This window comes from Fundulus heteroclitus, chromosome 9 (genome assembly GCF_011125445.2).
Source record: "Fundulus heteroclitus isolate FHET01 chromosome 9, MU-UCD_Fhet_4.1, whole genome shotgun sequence".
NCBI lineage: Eukaryota > Metazoa > Chordata > Actinopteri > Cyprinodontiformes > Fundulidae > Fundulus > Fundulus heteroclitus.
This window is the reverse complement of record NC_046369.1, coordinates 32383415-32400727: the sequence shown is the minus strand read 5'-3', so window position 1 is coordinate 32400727 and position 17313 is coordinate 32383415. Positions and strand designations below refer to the sequence as shown.

At 40.6% G+C, this 17313-nt stretch overlaps 1 protein-coding gene across 1 annotated transcript; it reads right to left on the bottom strand.

Moving 5' to 3' along the window:
- Positions 1-10909: 10909 nt before the first annotated feature.
- On the bottom strand, positions 10910-15960 carry LOC105925392 (chymotrypsin-like elastase family member 3B). The gene is made up of 8 exons (XM_012861215.3): positions 15874-15960; positions 15656-15744; positions 14262-14359; positions 14014-14142; positions 13699-13835; positions 11440-11582; positions 11175-11327; positions 10910-11050 (listed from the first exon to the last, which is right to left on the bottom strand). The coding sequence occupies exons 1-8, from the start codon at positions 15914-15916 to the stop codon at positions 11033-11035; spliced, it is 810 nt and encodes a 269-aa protein (XP_012716669.1). The 5' UTR covers positions 15917-15960; the 3' UTR covers positions 10910-11032.
- Positions 15961-17313: the final 1353 nt, after the last annotated feature.

Below are 17313 nucleotides of genomic sequence, written 5' to 3'. Positions count from 1 at the left end.
ATAAAAAGAGTTCACTGAGTTGATGGAAAAAAAAAATTTCACATAAGATAATAAATAAACAAAAATTAGATCAACTTTTGACAAAAAAATTCCTTCTTCAGTGACAAATGATTACCATGATTCTTGTGAGACAAAACCGGTGCTCTGGTTCTGATTCTAGGTCGGATCTCCCATGCAACAGATTTTTTCTTCCTTCGTTTGCAAACACTGGGTTTGCACGCGTGTCTTAGTTTGGAAGATTAACCAAAACTAATTGTTCTCTCCCTCAAGAGCTAGTATTTTGAAAACTCCCGACTTGCTTAAATGAACCCTTGTTAGGTGTTTTTTTTTTGTTTTGTTTTTTTGTGTGGCTCTTTACAGAATGTAATAAGTCCGGTGTTTTTCCCTTTTAGGTTCAAAACAACATCGCATGACCAGATATCAATAATTACACTGTAATAACCTAAAGAACCAATAATATGACTGCATTTTGCAACTGGAGGCAGAGTCGGGCAGAAATATTACGGTATAAGTCTCTTATGAAACTTTATAAAATTCTATGACATTCCACTGTATGACCACATAAAACATATTACATAATTGTAAACATTCCTCCTTTACCCTCCCATAATCTTCATGAGCTAGAGAACCTAAACTACACAAGGAAGCATGAAGATGATTACAAGGAAAAAAGGTCATGAGGTGTGTCTGCATTATTTGTAGAAGCAGATGAAGTGGAGATATGACAACCAGAAGAGTAAAGCCATAAGCCTTGTCTAGAGTTTTTGCTTCACATTTTGTTTAGCCCTTGTAGTGCACATTTTTTACTTTGCATAAGTATCCAAACTCTCATGATGTTTTGACATTTTTGCAAAGCCACCCAGTTTAGTGCAGTTTTCTGTGACATGGCAACAAAGGAGTGCAATCTGCTCTCTAAACGCTGATAGCCCAGATATCTAAATATTTCACAAGATAAACAGAACTTCAGCTTCTCTAACCACGGGAAAGAGTCACAAGTGCGATGTAGCTCCATTTTAATAAAATGATTTGCCTCATCGGGAGAGTAGTGAAAGGTAACACCGTTTTACCAGAAGCAGAGAAGCCTTGTTATTTCAGGTAGAGTCACAGAAAACCACCAGAGGGTTCGGTTCTCTGTAATGTTTTAGAATTTAAAAAGAGGATTTGCAAATGTTGGTTTAATATTTTCAATTTAAGGCACATCAGGTACATAATCAGAAAAGAGAGCTCTCCGTCCACACTTTTGTGGTGTCGCAGGACTGGGTACAAAGGAGACTTCACACAAATGGACTCTGGCACAACAGATAATGTTGGGCACATAAACAATGAATTAAGCAACAAGTTTTGAAAGATTTTCTTTGAGATTCAAAACCACACATTTCTTTTCCAAAGTAATCTTTAAGGCATGATTCAGGGTACTTGAAGTGATGTCCCGTCAAAAGGGCATAGGTGTTTATCCAAGCACAATTTGATGAAGGTTGAAGCCGTAATGACTCTCATTGAATGTTTATCTACACTGAATCCCATCATTATTGACACAGAAAAAAGGGACGGGAAGTTGTGTACCAACTATGATCTTCCTGTGTGAAACGCATGCTGAATTAAGCGAAACCTGTTAACTTGGTTCATTCTCAGAGGATGTTCCACAAGGATGATCAATGGTGAACACTACCATCCATTTCTGTGTAAATATCAGCCCACAGCACAACTGACAATAGATTATAGGTTAATACTATAAAATGGTGATAACATTAAATTCCACTAGGTTTTTATTAAAGTGCCTAATCTATGCGATCTGGCTATTATCTTTTAAAGTTTTATTATGATGATATTGACATATAATCAAGAACCTCAACTTGGGTTACCCTTATCTTGGGAACCACTACTTCTTTCTATTATGGCTTTCTTTTAACAATGTCTGTATCTTTTTTCTGAAAAGTCTTCACTAATGTCCTCTAACACAGCGGCTCCCAAACTTTTCCATGCCGTGGCCCCCTAAACAGCATTAGCTTGTGGCCAGGCGACCTCTTTCGCAAACCCACAAACAATGCAACAAAATTTGTAAAGACAAATCTACTTTTTGAATGCGTTTCCTACTTTAATTTACTATTTGTTTAAGCATCACAATATTAATTAACATATTTTCAACACCGTATTATATTCCCACTGAATAACAAACATTACAACAAACTGTTGATAATGAGAACAGAACAAAAGAAATCAAACCTCTAACAAAAGAGTCTGTAGGGGGAAGGCTGGGCTAAATGTCTGTCAGTGGGTCAGCCTAGGTGGGACGGTCCTTTCTTACATAGACAGGGAAGAGCCTTAAAGTTGAGTTTTAAGTCCCCTGAGTTTGTCTTCTCAGTAGGATATATTCACAAATCAGAATCAGAAATACTTTAATAATCCCAGAGGGAAATTACAGTTCCAGTACAACCATCCATTACATACATCACAAACATTTCGGGGGAACGATTGACTGAGGCCTTGCTGCCGAGGACCCCACCTGACGCGGTTACCATAGGGCGCTGCCTATGGTACAAGTTATATGTTAAAATAATGATTTAACAGAACAATAAGTAATAATGCCACCTAGTGTTTCAAATCGGAACAACACATACACAACAGGCTGCCACTGACAACAGCCTAATATGCCGTTTCCTCAGCGGTCCGGTGGTGGTTTGAAACCCCACTGAAGTTTTGCTTCCACAGGATAGACATATGATGTTGTATTCTGTTCTTTTTCTGGTCCACTTCTCTCACTGGCTTCTGTGTTTACATTTCTAGTAAACATAGAAGGCTCTCTTATGATTGGCCCAGGAACCAGGAAGTAAACACTGGCTACACCGCACCGAAGTAGTCCCGCACCGTACCACTAGGTTTGAAAGTAGAAAAAGTTGACTTTGAAAAAGTTGTTGATGGAGAGGACCGATTGTTTATAGGGAATGCTACATCCATCGCAGGTAATAAAATGAGAATGAGTTTAATTAATTTTGCAGTAAAGTTCTTACTTATTGCTCCTTTGAAAATAGTAAAATTATATTTTATAACAAAAAAATTATTATATTCCATTTTTTTACTTTTGCACATTTGTTTTTATTTCTCCCCAATTTTCTGAGACCCCCTTCAAAGCCTTCAAAGAACAACTATATTATATTCTACATGTAATTGGTCGCAACGGATTTCCTTTGGGATTATTAGGAAAGGGGGTAATAAATGCTTTCCACACTTTTCAGATTTGTAATCATAAAGAACTTTGAAAGTACTGTTTTATTTTTCCTTCTACTTTACTCTGATACCCTATATGTTGTTATGACACAATATTTTCATGGAACAGTTCTGCATGTACTGCAGTCAATCACATGCGGCTGGACTCTAGTCACTATTTATGTGACTTCTAACCGTGGTTATTTACTTTGGATTTTATTTAAAGGTATCACAGCAAAACAGGCTGAATAGGTAATGCGCACCACATCTTTCAAACTTTCATTCCAAAAAAGGATTATTGAAAACCATGCATTTCTTTCCCTAGTAACCCATAGTAACACTATGTGCTGCTTTTTGTTGGTCTGCCACATTAAATTCCAACAAAATAAATGACAGCTTGTGGCTGTAATGTGACAAAATGTGAAAAAGTCCCAGAGTTGTGAGTACTTCACTGTAAATGCTAAACATAAATCATATTATTACATCCCAACCTGGTCGAAAGTCTTCATGAAATCAACAATTGACAAACGCTCTCTGTTGTGGTGACAATGTTATTACTATTACTGGATTTTATGGGGAGCAATTCTAAGTGACTATATCATTTGTGCAGATAGAGAAGATAGATGTAAGGTGGAGCACTCTATCTTTTGCTGAACATTGATTAAATATCTATTTATCTCACTGATAATTACCCGCATGTGCTATTTCCAAGAGCAGTAGCTTCTGTGCAGCAATGAGCAGCAACACTATCTCTAATTAGTGTTTGAATCTCTTCAAAGCAATTCTCTCCCCAGCCTTGACCTTTTGGCATCGATTGCAATAATATGGCCTGAAATGGCTGACAGCTACAGGTGTGGTGAAGAAATTCAACATAAAGAGCCGTCTAAAAGAGGCAACATTTTACAATTCCCTCGGTTATTTATTGACTAACCCGTTTGGTTGGATGGAGTGCCTTTTTCCGTGTGTCTTCAGAAGACCCACATATGATGGAAGGATCAGAAGACGCTTACCTTTAACCTTTGGAATGCTGCTTTCACTGTCCCTCCACCTACATAATCATTTGTTGAGCTCTAGGGCTTTTTAAACGGTATTACTCTCCATATAATCCCACACTGGTCTTTGGGTGCAAAGCAGTAGACAGTGTTAAATGAGTGCTAAATGTCTGATGTTCTTGATGTGTTATATGCATGCCTTTTTTAAATGTAAGTCAATGATTGCCTGCAGGGCGGCTGAGCTGTTAGGCCGCCTGCCATGCTGGCACAGTCCAAGGAGGGTCAAACGGTTTGCCCGCGTGTTCCAGCCGAGGACGGCCGCCCTGTAATACTACGCTCTGCGTGGGTTGTGCAGTAAAACCATAAAAACTCAGCTGGTAGAACTTGTCCAAACTGGCTGAATCTCTGCGGGTGGCGGAACAAGTGCCGAGGTTCCAATCAGGCTGACACCGAAGTTACCTCAGATGGGAGGTCAGTGTGTCTCTGCTGCTTTCATCTTTGGTATCCAGAGAGGCCGAACCAAAACACAAACCAGCAGATCTAAACGGGAGCCAAAGGGATGGGAGTTACAGAAGCATGATCGTCTTTGACGCTTTACAGCTCCGCTTTGCTAAAGATTTCGTAACCGACCCAGAAGAATCCTTTCAACTAAATCAAAAGTACATCAGATATTTCGTGGAGAGAGCACATGTTGCCGAAATGGATCCCATTAATTAAGCCGTTTTCCCTGCCCTTCAAAGTCAGATGCTGCAGACTAAGAGAGATTGTTCTAAAAGCAGCACACAACTTTTAAAAGGCAGATTACAGAAGCGTGCAAAATTCTTGAACTTTTTCCACATTTACGTCACACCATGAACTTGAATGTATTTTATTGGGTTCTTGTGTTATTGACCTACATAAAGTGGAGCGTAATTGTGATGTTTAAGGAGAAGGATGCATGGTTTTCACAATCTTTTGCAAATAAAACTATGTCAGGTGTCTTTTCTGAGTCAATGCTTTGTAGAACCAACCATAAACACCTCAGTACCACACACACACACACCCAAAAAAAAAAAAACCTAGCCGTCACCCAGTGAAGCTGCTCATACAAGCAGAGCCCTCGGACCCATTTATCAGGACCCATTTATCCCGGCTTTTGAGAAGGTTAGTGGCTTTTATTCAATGAGTTGGTCTCAGCCACTAACGTTTTTCCTGCTTTACAGTGGTTCCTGAGTGAGTGCCAGCCTGTTTTTCTGAACACCTGCTGTTCAATAAACCTTTTAAACAACTCCTGTTGTCGGGCTGAATCATCGGGTCTCCAGTTTCTAAATCATTACGCAGACCTGTCGCCCTGAAGTTTGTGATTGTGAGCAACTGTTGTTGAAGCATCTGTAGGAGATCACAAGCCCCCCCTGCTGGACCCACGGTAGTTTACGTGCTGGGCCAATGGGTCTGCAGAGGATGCTGTCAAGTCGGGACTATGCTTCATTCTGCACCATCTCGACCACCAAGGGACATACTGCAGGATCTTTTGTGGACTACAGCTCGGCCTTCAACACCATGAGTCCAGTCGTCCTCCACCAGAAACTCACCAAGCTCACAGTACCGTCCCCCCCCCCCCCCCCCCCCCTCTGTCAGTGGATACCCAGCTTCCTGACTGGCAGCAGCAGGCTAAACTGGGAAGCATCTTCCCTCGCTCAAGAACCATCAGCAGCGGCACCCTGTTCTCCTTGAACACCAATGATTGCACATCAGAGGACCCGTCTGTGAAGCTCCTGAAATCTGCTCATTACATGATCGTCATTAGCCTGTGTCTGGAAGGTGACATCTGGGCGGTCCACTGATATAGTCAGAACCACCTGGAGGTAAACCTGCTCAGGACTGTGAAGACGACAGTGTACTTAGGGAGAACTTCATCACGCCGTCTCCCCTCACTATGCTCATTAACACTGTATCTGCTGTGGATCACATCAGATGGTCCTCACACATAGACACTGTTCAAAAGAAGGCCCAGCGGAGACTGGACTTCCTGTGGCAACTCAAAAAGTACACCCTTCCCCAAGAGCTTCTTGTCATCGTCTACACTGCCATCATTCATACGGTCCTGTGTTTGTCCATCCACATGTGGTTTGGCTGAACAGACATGTATAGCATCACAAACATAAACATAAGCAGGGCTGTGGTCAGGGTGAGGGAAAGTGAGACGTTGAAACATGGAGTAACCCAGGGCAACACTGGTGGTTTCACCAGGGGTCTGTCTTTTTAAATGGAGGATTTTTAACCCCTGCGGGTATAAAAGCCGCTCCATCTCATACATACCTCCACTGTTACCAACTCAGTGACTTTGTCGCTAAATTTAGTGAATTTTCAGACCCCTCTGGCAATGCTTTTTTTTTTTTCTTTTTAAAGCGATTAGCCACAAATCTAGAGACTTTTCTCTATGTTAGTGGTGGCTTTGGTGACTTCAGGAGAAAGGGTTTTCTTCAGTAACCGTCTAGAGTCAGCAGTGAGTGCTGCCGTGGGTCCCTTCCCACTTTCCCAAGCGCTGAAGCATCCTCACAGACAGACATCTGCAGCTGCCAATGGCTCTGTAGCGAATTGGAGAGGGAATAGTGAGCTTTGCGATCTTTCTATCAATTTTCAGATTAGATAATTATAAGCTTAGCATTCAGTTAGTTTATTTAGCATTTATTTACATTGTTCTAGTAGCCTAGACCAAACCAACCCTAACCTCCTGCTCTTGGTGGGCACCACTTTATTTAGGCACATTTTTCAAATATCACATGTGGGCAGCGTACGGCTCTGGAACGGGATGAGTTACGCTTTAAGGAAAATATTGCAGAACTAAACATGTTCACAAAAAAGAAAAAAAGAAAACAAATGCACAGTAACAATAAAGTAGCACCCTTAGGCCAGTTTATCTGCACCCAAGAAAGTTGATTTTGGAGTGAGTTACACTTTAAGCTTTCTTTCAATACTGGCTTTTTTATAGCAACTCTTGCATACAGGCCAGATCTGTCAAGTGCGTCACTATCAGCTGATTTTCCTATTTACATGTCCTTCCCGTTTTTTTTGCCATGATTTTTTTTATTTTTATTTATTTACTTAAGATGGGACAGTGCATAATAATTAACACAAGTTCTAAAGACAACATGTAAATAAGCCATAGAGGCTAGTTTTCATCTGCAGTCCCAGGGCTCCATGTGACGATGCCGTATGAGATGTTCAAACTTCATTAAAGCTTCCCTGATGTTCTCTATGAAAGCCATGAGTGCTTTTTAGGAAAACTACATTTACTCTAAGATAAACATACTCATAGATGCATGGATGGACACCTGAGGACAGTTGAGTTACTCTGGGTTTTATTTGGGGTATCGGAGTAAATGCATGCCTCAATTTTTTTATTTTTCTTGTTGAAACAGTGTAAAAAAAAATAATTTATCATTTTCCTTCCACATTCCACATGTACCACTACGTACTGATCTGTCAGGTAAATTCCCAATATAATAAATGAAAGTTTGGGGCTGCATGCAACATAAAAAAAAAGGTTTAAGCAGTGTTAATACTGCCGTGAGACGTTGTACACAGACAGCGGACAGAAAGCCACCGCTGAAACCTCCTGTCACACCCTCATGAAGAATGTGAACAATAAAATCTGGGTTAAGTCTCAGCGGGGACCCTGTGACCCTGGTTGACGATAAAACATTAACAGTTTCATTAACTGTGACTGAGTGTTTCATTAAGAGTTGGTCTGCTTTGAAACCCATAATTAAGCTAGTATTTCTGATACTTTAAGGCTCATGTTTGTGGTTTATTTAACAGATTTTAATTAAGATGATAATTGTAAAAAATGCACTGCTGAAAATACTGTGTAAACATTCATTAGTTTTAAGCAAACAGCAACTTGCTTTGCGGTCCAATTTTACTTCATGGCCAGTGTTTGCATTCTGGTTCCTTATAATCAGTGAAGGGCTGGTAGTGAATACACAGAGAAAAAAACTTACATATGTGTAATCTCTCACAAAAAATAACTTTTTTTTGCAACGTATTTGTCCACAGATATTATATCCTGCGATGTTCCCACATCTACCAGCAGATGGAGACAGACGTATATGTCAAAAACGTTGAGTTCAACAGCGTTACTACCCAGTGAATCTTTTAACTTTGCCAACATGACTCTTCTGACTAGTAAAAGACACTAATGAGTGTGAAAACACAATACTACAATAGGCCATAGATCTATGCAAAAAAAAAAAACTTCTATATTACACTTACATTTCATATAGAAGAGCATGTCTGAAATTCCCCACATCAAATTGTGAGAGTTTGTGGGAAAAGGTTGTACAACATTCTGAATAGTCCATGTGGATGTAAAGTATCCTAACTACCCTGATTAACTAGGAGCAGCTGTTTTCATTAACTCAGCAGGTGAAAAGCAGCAGCTATATGCAATTGCCATGTGGCAAGTAATGGCCAAAGCAAAAGCTCTGCGGCTCAGCACTGGGACTGCTCACAACTCAGGACAGGGATACAAGGCCTTATCTAGCGCCTGTGACTACACTCCAAAGTATTATTCAAATATACCACCATGCACTGGGGGAAATCTCAAAAGGTTACGGTGGGGCATCAAAAGTGACACCTATGGGCCATGACAGCGGAGACATCTAAAGTCAGACAGTCCAGCACACACGCCACACTGTGTGATTCAATAGTTGCAGACATATAAGGAAGCCACTTCTCCTAATGTGACACAAAAGCCAACCTGGTCTTTGCTAAATCTCATGTGGGCTGAGAAGAAGGCTTTTGATTTTATGTATTGTGGTTGAATAAAACAAAATAGACTTTTTTTTTATTACCAAAGCACACAAAGGTGTTTTTATCTTCATGCTGTCTTGCTCTCACTACAGTGGAAAAAACATAATTGTTGTCAATGCAAGCTCTATTTTTAAAATATACGTCTTCCACGGCTAGGAGTAACTTTATGCTTATCTACGCACTTTGCTTTGCATATTTCTTTCAGCTCAAATCCAGGGAAAACTGATTTACAATGGGTGTGATTATGTGTGCTGCATGCATAGAAAACATTGATTGTGAGCTAAAAGTTCGACATTCAAAAATATTACTCTAAGCTAGTATCTTCTGTGTGTGTGTGGGAATATTTTTACTAACAAATTTTATAGGATTTTTTTTGTTTGTTTGTTTGTTTAATCCATTGCATTCTAAATCTAATTGCTAATCTGTTGTAAAAAGGTTGTAATGTTACAATTTCCCTTGCAGAGATATTAAAATGATCAATACTGTCAAATATCAAAATAGTGCAACCTGATTATAAGTTCTACATGTAGGACTCACATAAGTCTTCTGCTTATATAGTTAAAAAAAATCGAAATCATTAATTTTGTGCAGAATGATACAAAAAAACATCTATGGCCCTTTAGATGGGGGAGTTTTGAAGAGTTCTCAATTCAAGGTTTTTACAGAAACGTATTGTAAATGTGACGTTGATCTGGCTTTTCGAGACTGGCAAGAAAAAAAAAAAACTTCAAAAAGTGCCAGCATAGTTCTGGGGCAAAGTTTAAAGAACAGATGAATCTGAAACAAATATTTACCAATGCATAGGAGAAAACAGGAAGTGGCTTTGATCAAAGGCATTCCCGCTCATCAGGAAAAGATGGTAGGAGTAAGGTCATGGCCAAGGCATACACATTTCTAGAGCCTACATCAAAAGGATTTCAGAAATCCACACACAAGCTTTCTGTATCTACAGTATATGTGCAACAGATTTCATCAGATCTGGAGCTTCATCCTGCAGGGAGACTATTAATGCAACATGCAAACCACTTAAGCTTGTTTCAGGGACAAAAGCTATATTTCAGTTTCTTAATTGCTAAAAACAAATGCCGTATTGGGATAAGGTGAGTATTTTGGGGATTTTTTGTCACTTCTTGTCGTGACCCTAAACACACGTCTGGAGCTACAATGGCATAGTTTGGATCAAAGCTCAGTCATCTGTTAAAACGGCCCAGTCAAAGTCCGGACCCAAATGTAATTAAGATTCTGTAGCGAGACTGAAAAACGTAATCATTACAGGTGTTCTCCGTCCATCGAAATGCACGTCAGCTATTTTAATAAGGGGAATGTGCTAAACCTACAATCTCTAGATGTGCAAAGCTGGTGGAAATATGTTCCAAAAAAAAAACCTGCTGTTGTAATTGCTGCAAACAGTGGCTCTGCAAGGTATTGATGGATGCCCCACAAGTCTCTTCTGACTGTAACTAAACCTGTGAGTTTGGCGTGCAGAATGCCTTAGGATAACATTGCATGGTGAAAATAACTGTATGCTGCCTTGATCCAGATGCACGTGTGTCAAAAACCTGCAAATGACGGCTGAGGTGCTCTGCAGCTTTTTTTTTTTTCACCTGCATGCATCAACAGTGTGTTCACCTGCACAGACACTTGGTAGACCTTGGTGGTGATTGATAGGAGCTCCTGACTCATGAGTCCTCCACCGGTGCCAGTGGGCGGTCATTCGTCTCTCGTTTTATCACACAGCAGGAATGATGAAGTGCGGAGCGGTAGAACAGATTGGGAGGCCGTATGCACTCGTTCTTGATGTTTTATGAAAGGATTCGTGAGAAAGCCGGCGTTAGACTGTGTGATGCGAAAGAAAGGTTGTCGAAAGCTAATGAGTTCATTGTCATATTACCATGTTGAGAACATCAATTGCATTTCAGTGCCTTCACTATCATTTAGTTTTTATTTTATTTTAAGATTTTGTACGTTTTGTTAGGTTTTCAAGCTCATCCATAACTTTGCTTCTTCGGACACAGTTGTTATGGATGACTCCCAGAAGACCCTCAATAGTTCTGGATCACCTGCAGAAACAACAGGAAAAATGGACACAACATGTCTCATTGGTTGTTGTTACTAGCTGCGGTACGTTGATGTCTCTGCAGACAGGCTCACGTGCAGCTGAAGGGTCACCACGTGTTCATTTACCTCATTCAGCCACTCGGTGAAGGCAGAGGTGCGAGTGAAGACGGTGGGTTTCTTCACTTCGTTGCACACGGCGGAAGACACGAAGCTGGTTACGCCCTGAATGTACCACCTACCGTCCTGACCCAGGCAGTTCAGAGGACCCCCGGAGTCCCCCTGTGAGTGAGGCAGACGCACGGGCACAGTATGAAGCCTCAGATAGAGTTTGGAGGCAGCTGTTGAACTCCCACAAGGTGCAAAGCTGGTGTCTGTTGATGCATTTACGCACGTTGCATGCAGAAATGACATCTCCTCCGGCGCACACCATGGTGCTCTTCACCGTGTGGCCCCACCAGTCACTGCGGCTACACATGCTGTGCTCCACCACGGGAAGCAAGGCCTGCTGCAGTTTGTCAGGCATGGGGCCATGGGCTGACGGTTGAGAGAGAAGACGGAGATGTAAGCCCTCCTGAATATATTCAAAAAGCCTCGAATAAAGTATTTTATTGGACTAACATAACTTCACATGAAAAAATCCTACTTTGAATTTTTTTCATTCAGTACACAATGAATCCCATTTTGAGAAATAGTTGTTGTTAAGAAAGTCACTGATAGAACAATTATTCATTCACGAACAATCCCTTTAAAATATTTATAACTGGGACATTTGATCATTTGTACTATACAGTTTCTGTAAACTTTTAATTAGTATTGCATTGTTTTCTGTTCCCATCCATCCCATCCATTTTCTTTACTCCCCTGTATGTGAATGCTCACCGGGGCCCAAAGAAGCCCATTACTTCTCTCCAGCAGACACTGGGGTCTTACTACCGCACGCTGAAAGGAGGAAAGTCTCACACTGCAAAAACGGAACTAAAAATAAAATTAGTGTATCTGTGCTTGATTTGAGCAGGTAAATAAGATGATCTGCCAATGGAATAAGACTTTTGCACTTAAAATGGGAACAACTCATCTCCATCATCTTATTTCAAGTGCAGGATGTCTAATTATCTTATTTTAGGGGTCAAAATACTCATTCCATTGGCAGATAATATTATTTACCTGCTCAAATCTAGGACAAAAACACACATTTTAAGTACATTTTACTTATTTTTAGATCCGTTTTTGCAGTGCACCAGGTCTTCATTAGACCACATCTTAACGGCGCGTGGTTGTTTGGTAGAGGTGTTAGGAAGAAAGCATCTCCAGTACCGCCATCACAAACAAAAACACGCTGAGGATGGTAAACCTTGCAGCGATTTAGTGCGTTTGTCAGATGTGACTCAAAAAAAAAGAGTTTTTGTAGATGACTTTGTAAAATCCACTCATGCCCAATTGGGTACGACGGGAGATCCATGATCATGTGGGCCTAATTCACTTCTAAAGGCCCTGCGGATATTGTTAGTGTGCATGGACTCATGTATAGATAGAAATCTGGTGGCCTCTACCAATAGGCTTAAAAAAGGTCGCCAATAAGTATTTATTTAGGATACTCAGGTAATCACAAACATATTGGCAAATTAAATGTTACAGGGAAGTTCTGCCCCCCTTTGGCAAAAGGAGATGGGTGAAATTGTGTCAGCTGGGATTTTATTGAAAGTGTTTCATGCTAAACATGGGATTGTTTCTGCATTGAATGGATTTACTATACCAAGGGTTGGGTGTTTAAATATATGTGGAAAAAAATAAAATTAAATAAAATACATAAAATATGTGAAATTATGCTGCTGAAAAACCTGTGGGCAACAGATTTGCTAAATTCGAAGGAAAGGTATATCAGCAACAGTGAACCGTATGCTGCCACGGAACAGGAAGAGCAAAAGGCCAAGGGACATCTGACCTCTTGTTAATGTTTGATAAAATTAACCAAAGCTTCTTGTGGTAGAACAATCTGTTTTGTTTGCTTAAAAGCAGATATCAACCATATTTTCTACAGGTGGTTGAAAGGTGTGAATTCAGAATCTAATTAGGATGAATTTAATAATTATCTATAATAATTCTCAATATTTTACAGAAAAATCTTTATTGACTTCTTAGAAATGCTGGCCATCTTTTTTAATGTTTCCACTGGGGTTGTGACCATTTATCTTTGGTGATGAGCTCCCAGTTTTTGAGGTCGGAAGGCTCCCTTACCATCACCCTCATCTTTAGCTCCCTACACAGATTCTCAATCAGATTGAAGTCAGAACTCTGACTGAGCCATTCCAAAACCTTAATATCACATCCAATCAGAAGAGACATGCTGGAACAATTCAAAGATTACTTTAAACCTTAATCTGCCAGGGATGGGAATAATTTCGAATCTTAACATTGTCTGCTTCCTCCTTAATGTCAGAGGGATTAATCCCCGCGACACGCTGACTGGAGTCAAAACTGGAGTAGTTTAATGCACATGTAACCACTGGGGCCAGCTGGATCACAGCTGGATCACTGTCCAGCACATGGGTCAAACATAAAAGCAGTCTGAGTCCAAATAACAGCTGAACTTCAACAAAAACAGAGCAGCATAAAATATGCCGTGGAAGAGAAAAACGAGCAGTGACATTACTGTAAAGGTTGCCCCAGCCAGAGATGTAACAGGCGGTCCCATGGGCGAGGATCTCTCCTGCCGCAGGAAGACAAGCCACGCCAACGCCGTCGTTCATTATGGGGCTCTTATCCAGTTTCAGCAGGGCGAGATCGTTGCTGTGGGAGAAGTATTGTCACATGAAGAGTTTGTCTGATCAGGAATAATGTATTTAACCAATTCAAGATGCAAGAAAATATACGTAGTTTAATTTGTCACTTATTTCACTGATGATTTGTCCATCCATTATTGGAGGTTGAACGTTTTGCTTGATCCAAAGAAAGAGAATACACCCACCCATCGGCCACATGGTCGATGTCCCACCCAGGGTGGACAACGATGCGCAGGACATCCCGGATCTGCTCCGAGCCCTCCTGTAGGCTCATGTCATGCTCCCCTAAAACCACACGGTACACATCTCCGGGCCTGAGTGATAAAACACTTAGATTTTTTTGATCTGGATTTGGCAGCATGATTTCATTTGAAACATCTGGCATTCATGTTTTAACATTATGGTAGTGATTGTACTGTGGGTAGTCAGTCACCAGATGCAGTGTCCAGCAGTCAGCACCCAGCGGGGTGCGACCAGAGTTCCTCCACATGTGTGATGGAAGCGGCTGCCGTGTTTTACTTGCAGGGAAATCTGTAAAATACATATGTATGTTAGTTAGGGTCCAGCAACCCCAGATAAAGCAATACTTATAGTATAAGAACAAGATGCAGTGGCTGGCAAAAGTATTCACAACTTTTCTAAACATTTTTGTAACATTAAAACCACACACTTTAATATATTTGATTGAGATTTTATGTGACACAACATCACAACAAAGTGTGTAATACTGAAGCCTTAAGAAAATAATACATGGATTTAAAAAATGCTCCGGTTTAGGGTACACATAACAAACAATAAGCAATAAATAAACAATGGGTACAGGTAATAACACAGCAAACAATGGGTACAGTGTTTTTTAATAAAAGATTAAAGGATGGAAAAAAGTTTTAAAGGGTAGAGTGCCTTCTACGGGTTGGGGAGGATGTGCTGCCCCTAGTGGAGGAGTTTAAGTATCTTGGGGTCTTGTTCACAAATGAGGGGAAGATGGAGCGGGAGATCGACAGGCGGATTGGTGCGGCGTCTGCTGTGAAGCGGGCGCTGTACAATGCAAGCAGGCTAGTGCTGTTATCCTAGCAGCAGCCAAACACAGGCTTATCAGACATGTTTGTCCGGCAGTCCAGTAGGTAATAGTGTTAGCTTGCTTTACATCACCGTATCTGACATTTCACATCGCACTTAGTGACAGTGTTGCCAAGTCCGCTTATTATAAGCGACTTTGGCCTTCTTTTTTTCTAAAGTCCCTTGTAAATTTTGTGAGTCGCGGGTTGTGGTATTTTTGGGCTTGCTTCTGAAAGTGAAGTCGCTTCTTTGGGCTCTAAAATTGTTGATATTGGGCTGAACTCTTGCCAATATCAACTAACTCAACATCATGACTGGATTTATTGCTCAGGTAGCATCCGACAACAGCAACAACCTGAGAGGTACGGATTCTTTCACAGATGTTTCCAGAAGCAGACTGCATGCCTACCTTTATTCAATGACTTGGAGGGGTGAGTGAATCTTTTTGTTAATGTAGTGTACGAAAGCTGGCATGGACATAACTCCAAAGACCAAAGGTGTTGACTCGTGGATCAACATCCTCTTGAGTCAAAAGGATTGACTCAGAGTCGGGGGTTTGGTTTGCTTACAAATGCACTCCACACATTTTTTAGTGTTTAGTGTTGGAAACCATGTATCGATATATTTTCATTTCATAATTTTGCACTCTTTAGTGTTGGTTTGTTGCATAAAATATCAATCAAAGCACTTTTGCTTATTGTTGGTGCCAAACAAAAAGTGTAAAGGTTTACCCTGGATTCACTACTTTGCATGGCAGTGTGTAATTACCTGCCAAGGCCAGCTATGGGGACGAGCATCCTCTCCATTCACAACCCTGCTGGTGTCAGGCTTTACAGCAGGTGAACCGCACCCAAAAACTACAGAAAATCGGAACAGAATAAATCATTCTGTAAATAAAATCTACCTAATACTGAGGGTTCATGCACAACCCCTGCATAACCGTCTGTCAAAATCAGCAAATAACTAAAGGAAGTTGGGATACTTACCAAACACTGCCTGAAGCAGAACAATGACCAGAACCTGCAGCATTGCTTCAGTGTTCCAGAGAAAAGCCCCATGCTCTTCTGTTCTGCTCTTTTATACCCCTGATTTTACGAGAATCCACACTCAGACCTGGCTGTACCTGTGGAGCAGCCTTATCAGAACTGGCTGTCGATTGTAGCTGAGAAAAAAAAACAGTTCCACAGATGCAGCAGGTTTTCTGCCAAAAACTGACCATCATCAAATGATTGCAACATTCACTCACGAGGAGCCTCAACACTTTCAGGGAGTATATTATCTGTTGATTCAGACACTTTGCGGACTTAGCTTCATTGCAGAGTGATTACCGGGCTGGGAACAAGTTCCACTGCAGTTTTTCTCTCTTTTCCATTGAGTTGCTGTTTTATGATGCTTGTCAGATAGTCTCTGATCCAGGCCTCCACTTGGGTTTTCTGGAGTTTCTGACAAAGCAAATCATGTTGTATTGTGATAAATGCTCAGACCTGAACCTTCAAAGGCATCTAAAGATAATAACTTAGTTTGCCTTCTATTTCCTGAAGAACATTTCCAGGATTAAAGGACTAAAGTGTCAGCGGGATCTTGAAAAAGTATTCCATGCATTTATCTTTACTTGAATTGATTACTGCAACAGTCTCACAGGTCTGCCTAGAAAGTCGATCAGACATCTGCAGTTGATCCAGAACGCTTAGTAGAGTGCATCACCACAGTCCTAAAGTCCTTACACTGGCTCCCTGTATCTCAGAGAATAGACTTTAATTTAGGTATGTTAGTCTATAAATCCATCACAGACTTGTTATCAGTGCATCAACCCTCCAGACAACTCAGCTCTTCTGGTTCAAGTCTACTCTGCATATCCAGCACCAAACATGGAGAGGAAGCATTTAGTCCTCATGCTCCACTTATGTGGAACAACCCCGAGAAGACTGTAAACATGCTGAAAGCCGAAGTTTCTTTGAAGGAGCTATAAGTGAGATATTTACTGTAAAATGGATGGAAGCAACATTCCTTATAAACAATCATTTGGCATTTTATTTTGGCAAAGGAGCAGCAGCCTGCTACAGCATCATATACCTGTCCTGTGTGAGCAAAAATTCTCAACAGCAACACACCGTTTACAAACGTTATTTTAGATTGTTGCGGTTGTCAAATTGTTGTACCAATTTACTTATAGCTCCTTTAAGTCAGGGTCAAAAACCTATTTGTTTAGAGTTGCCTTTGAATGTTACTGTTGAATTTTTTATTCCAACTTGTATCATATCTTGACCTGCTGCAACTATTCCATTGCAATGTGCTTTCCTCTGTAATGTTTTCTTTTCTTATGTTCTGTTCATGTACAGCACTTTACATTGTCTTGTTACTGAAATGTGCTTTACAAAGAAACTTGCCTTCATTTGCCCTATTCCAGTTCAGTCTGTCCAGCTGTC

Excerpts from the sequence above, each read along its gene's own strand:
- LOC105925392 (XM_012861215.3), bottom strand. The coding sequence starts at position 15,916 with ATGCTGCAGGTTCTGGTCATTGTTCTGCTTCAGGCAGTGTTTG. Across the intron at positions 13,836-14,013 it reads ATCGACCATGTGGCCGATGG|CAACGATCTCGCCCTGCTGA; the intron begins GTGGGTGTATTC and ends CTTCTCCCACAG. Across the intron at positions 11,583-13,698 it reads TGGCTGGGGCAACCTTTACA|CCCATGGCCCCATGCCTGAC; the intron begins GTAATGTCACTG and ends CTCAACCGTCAG.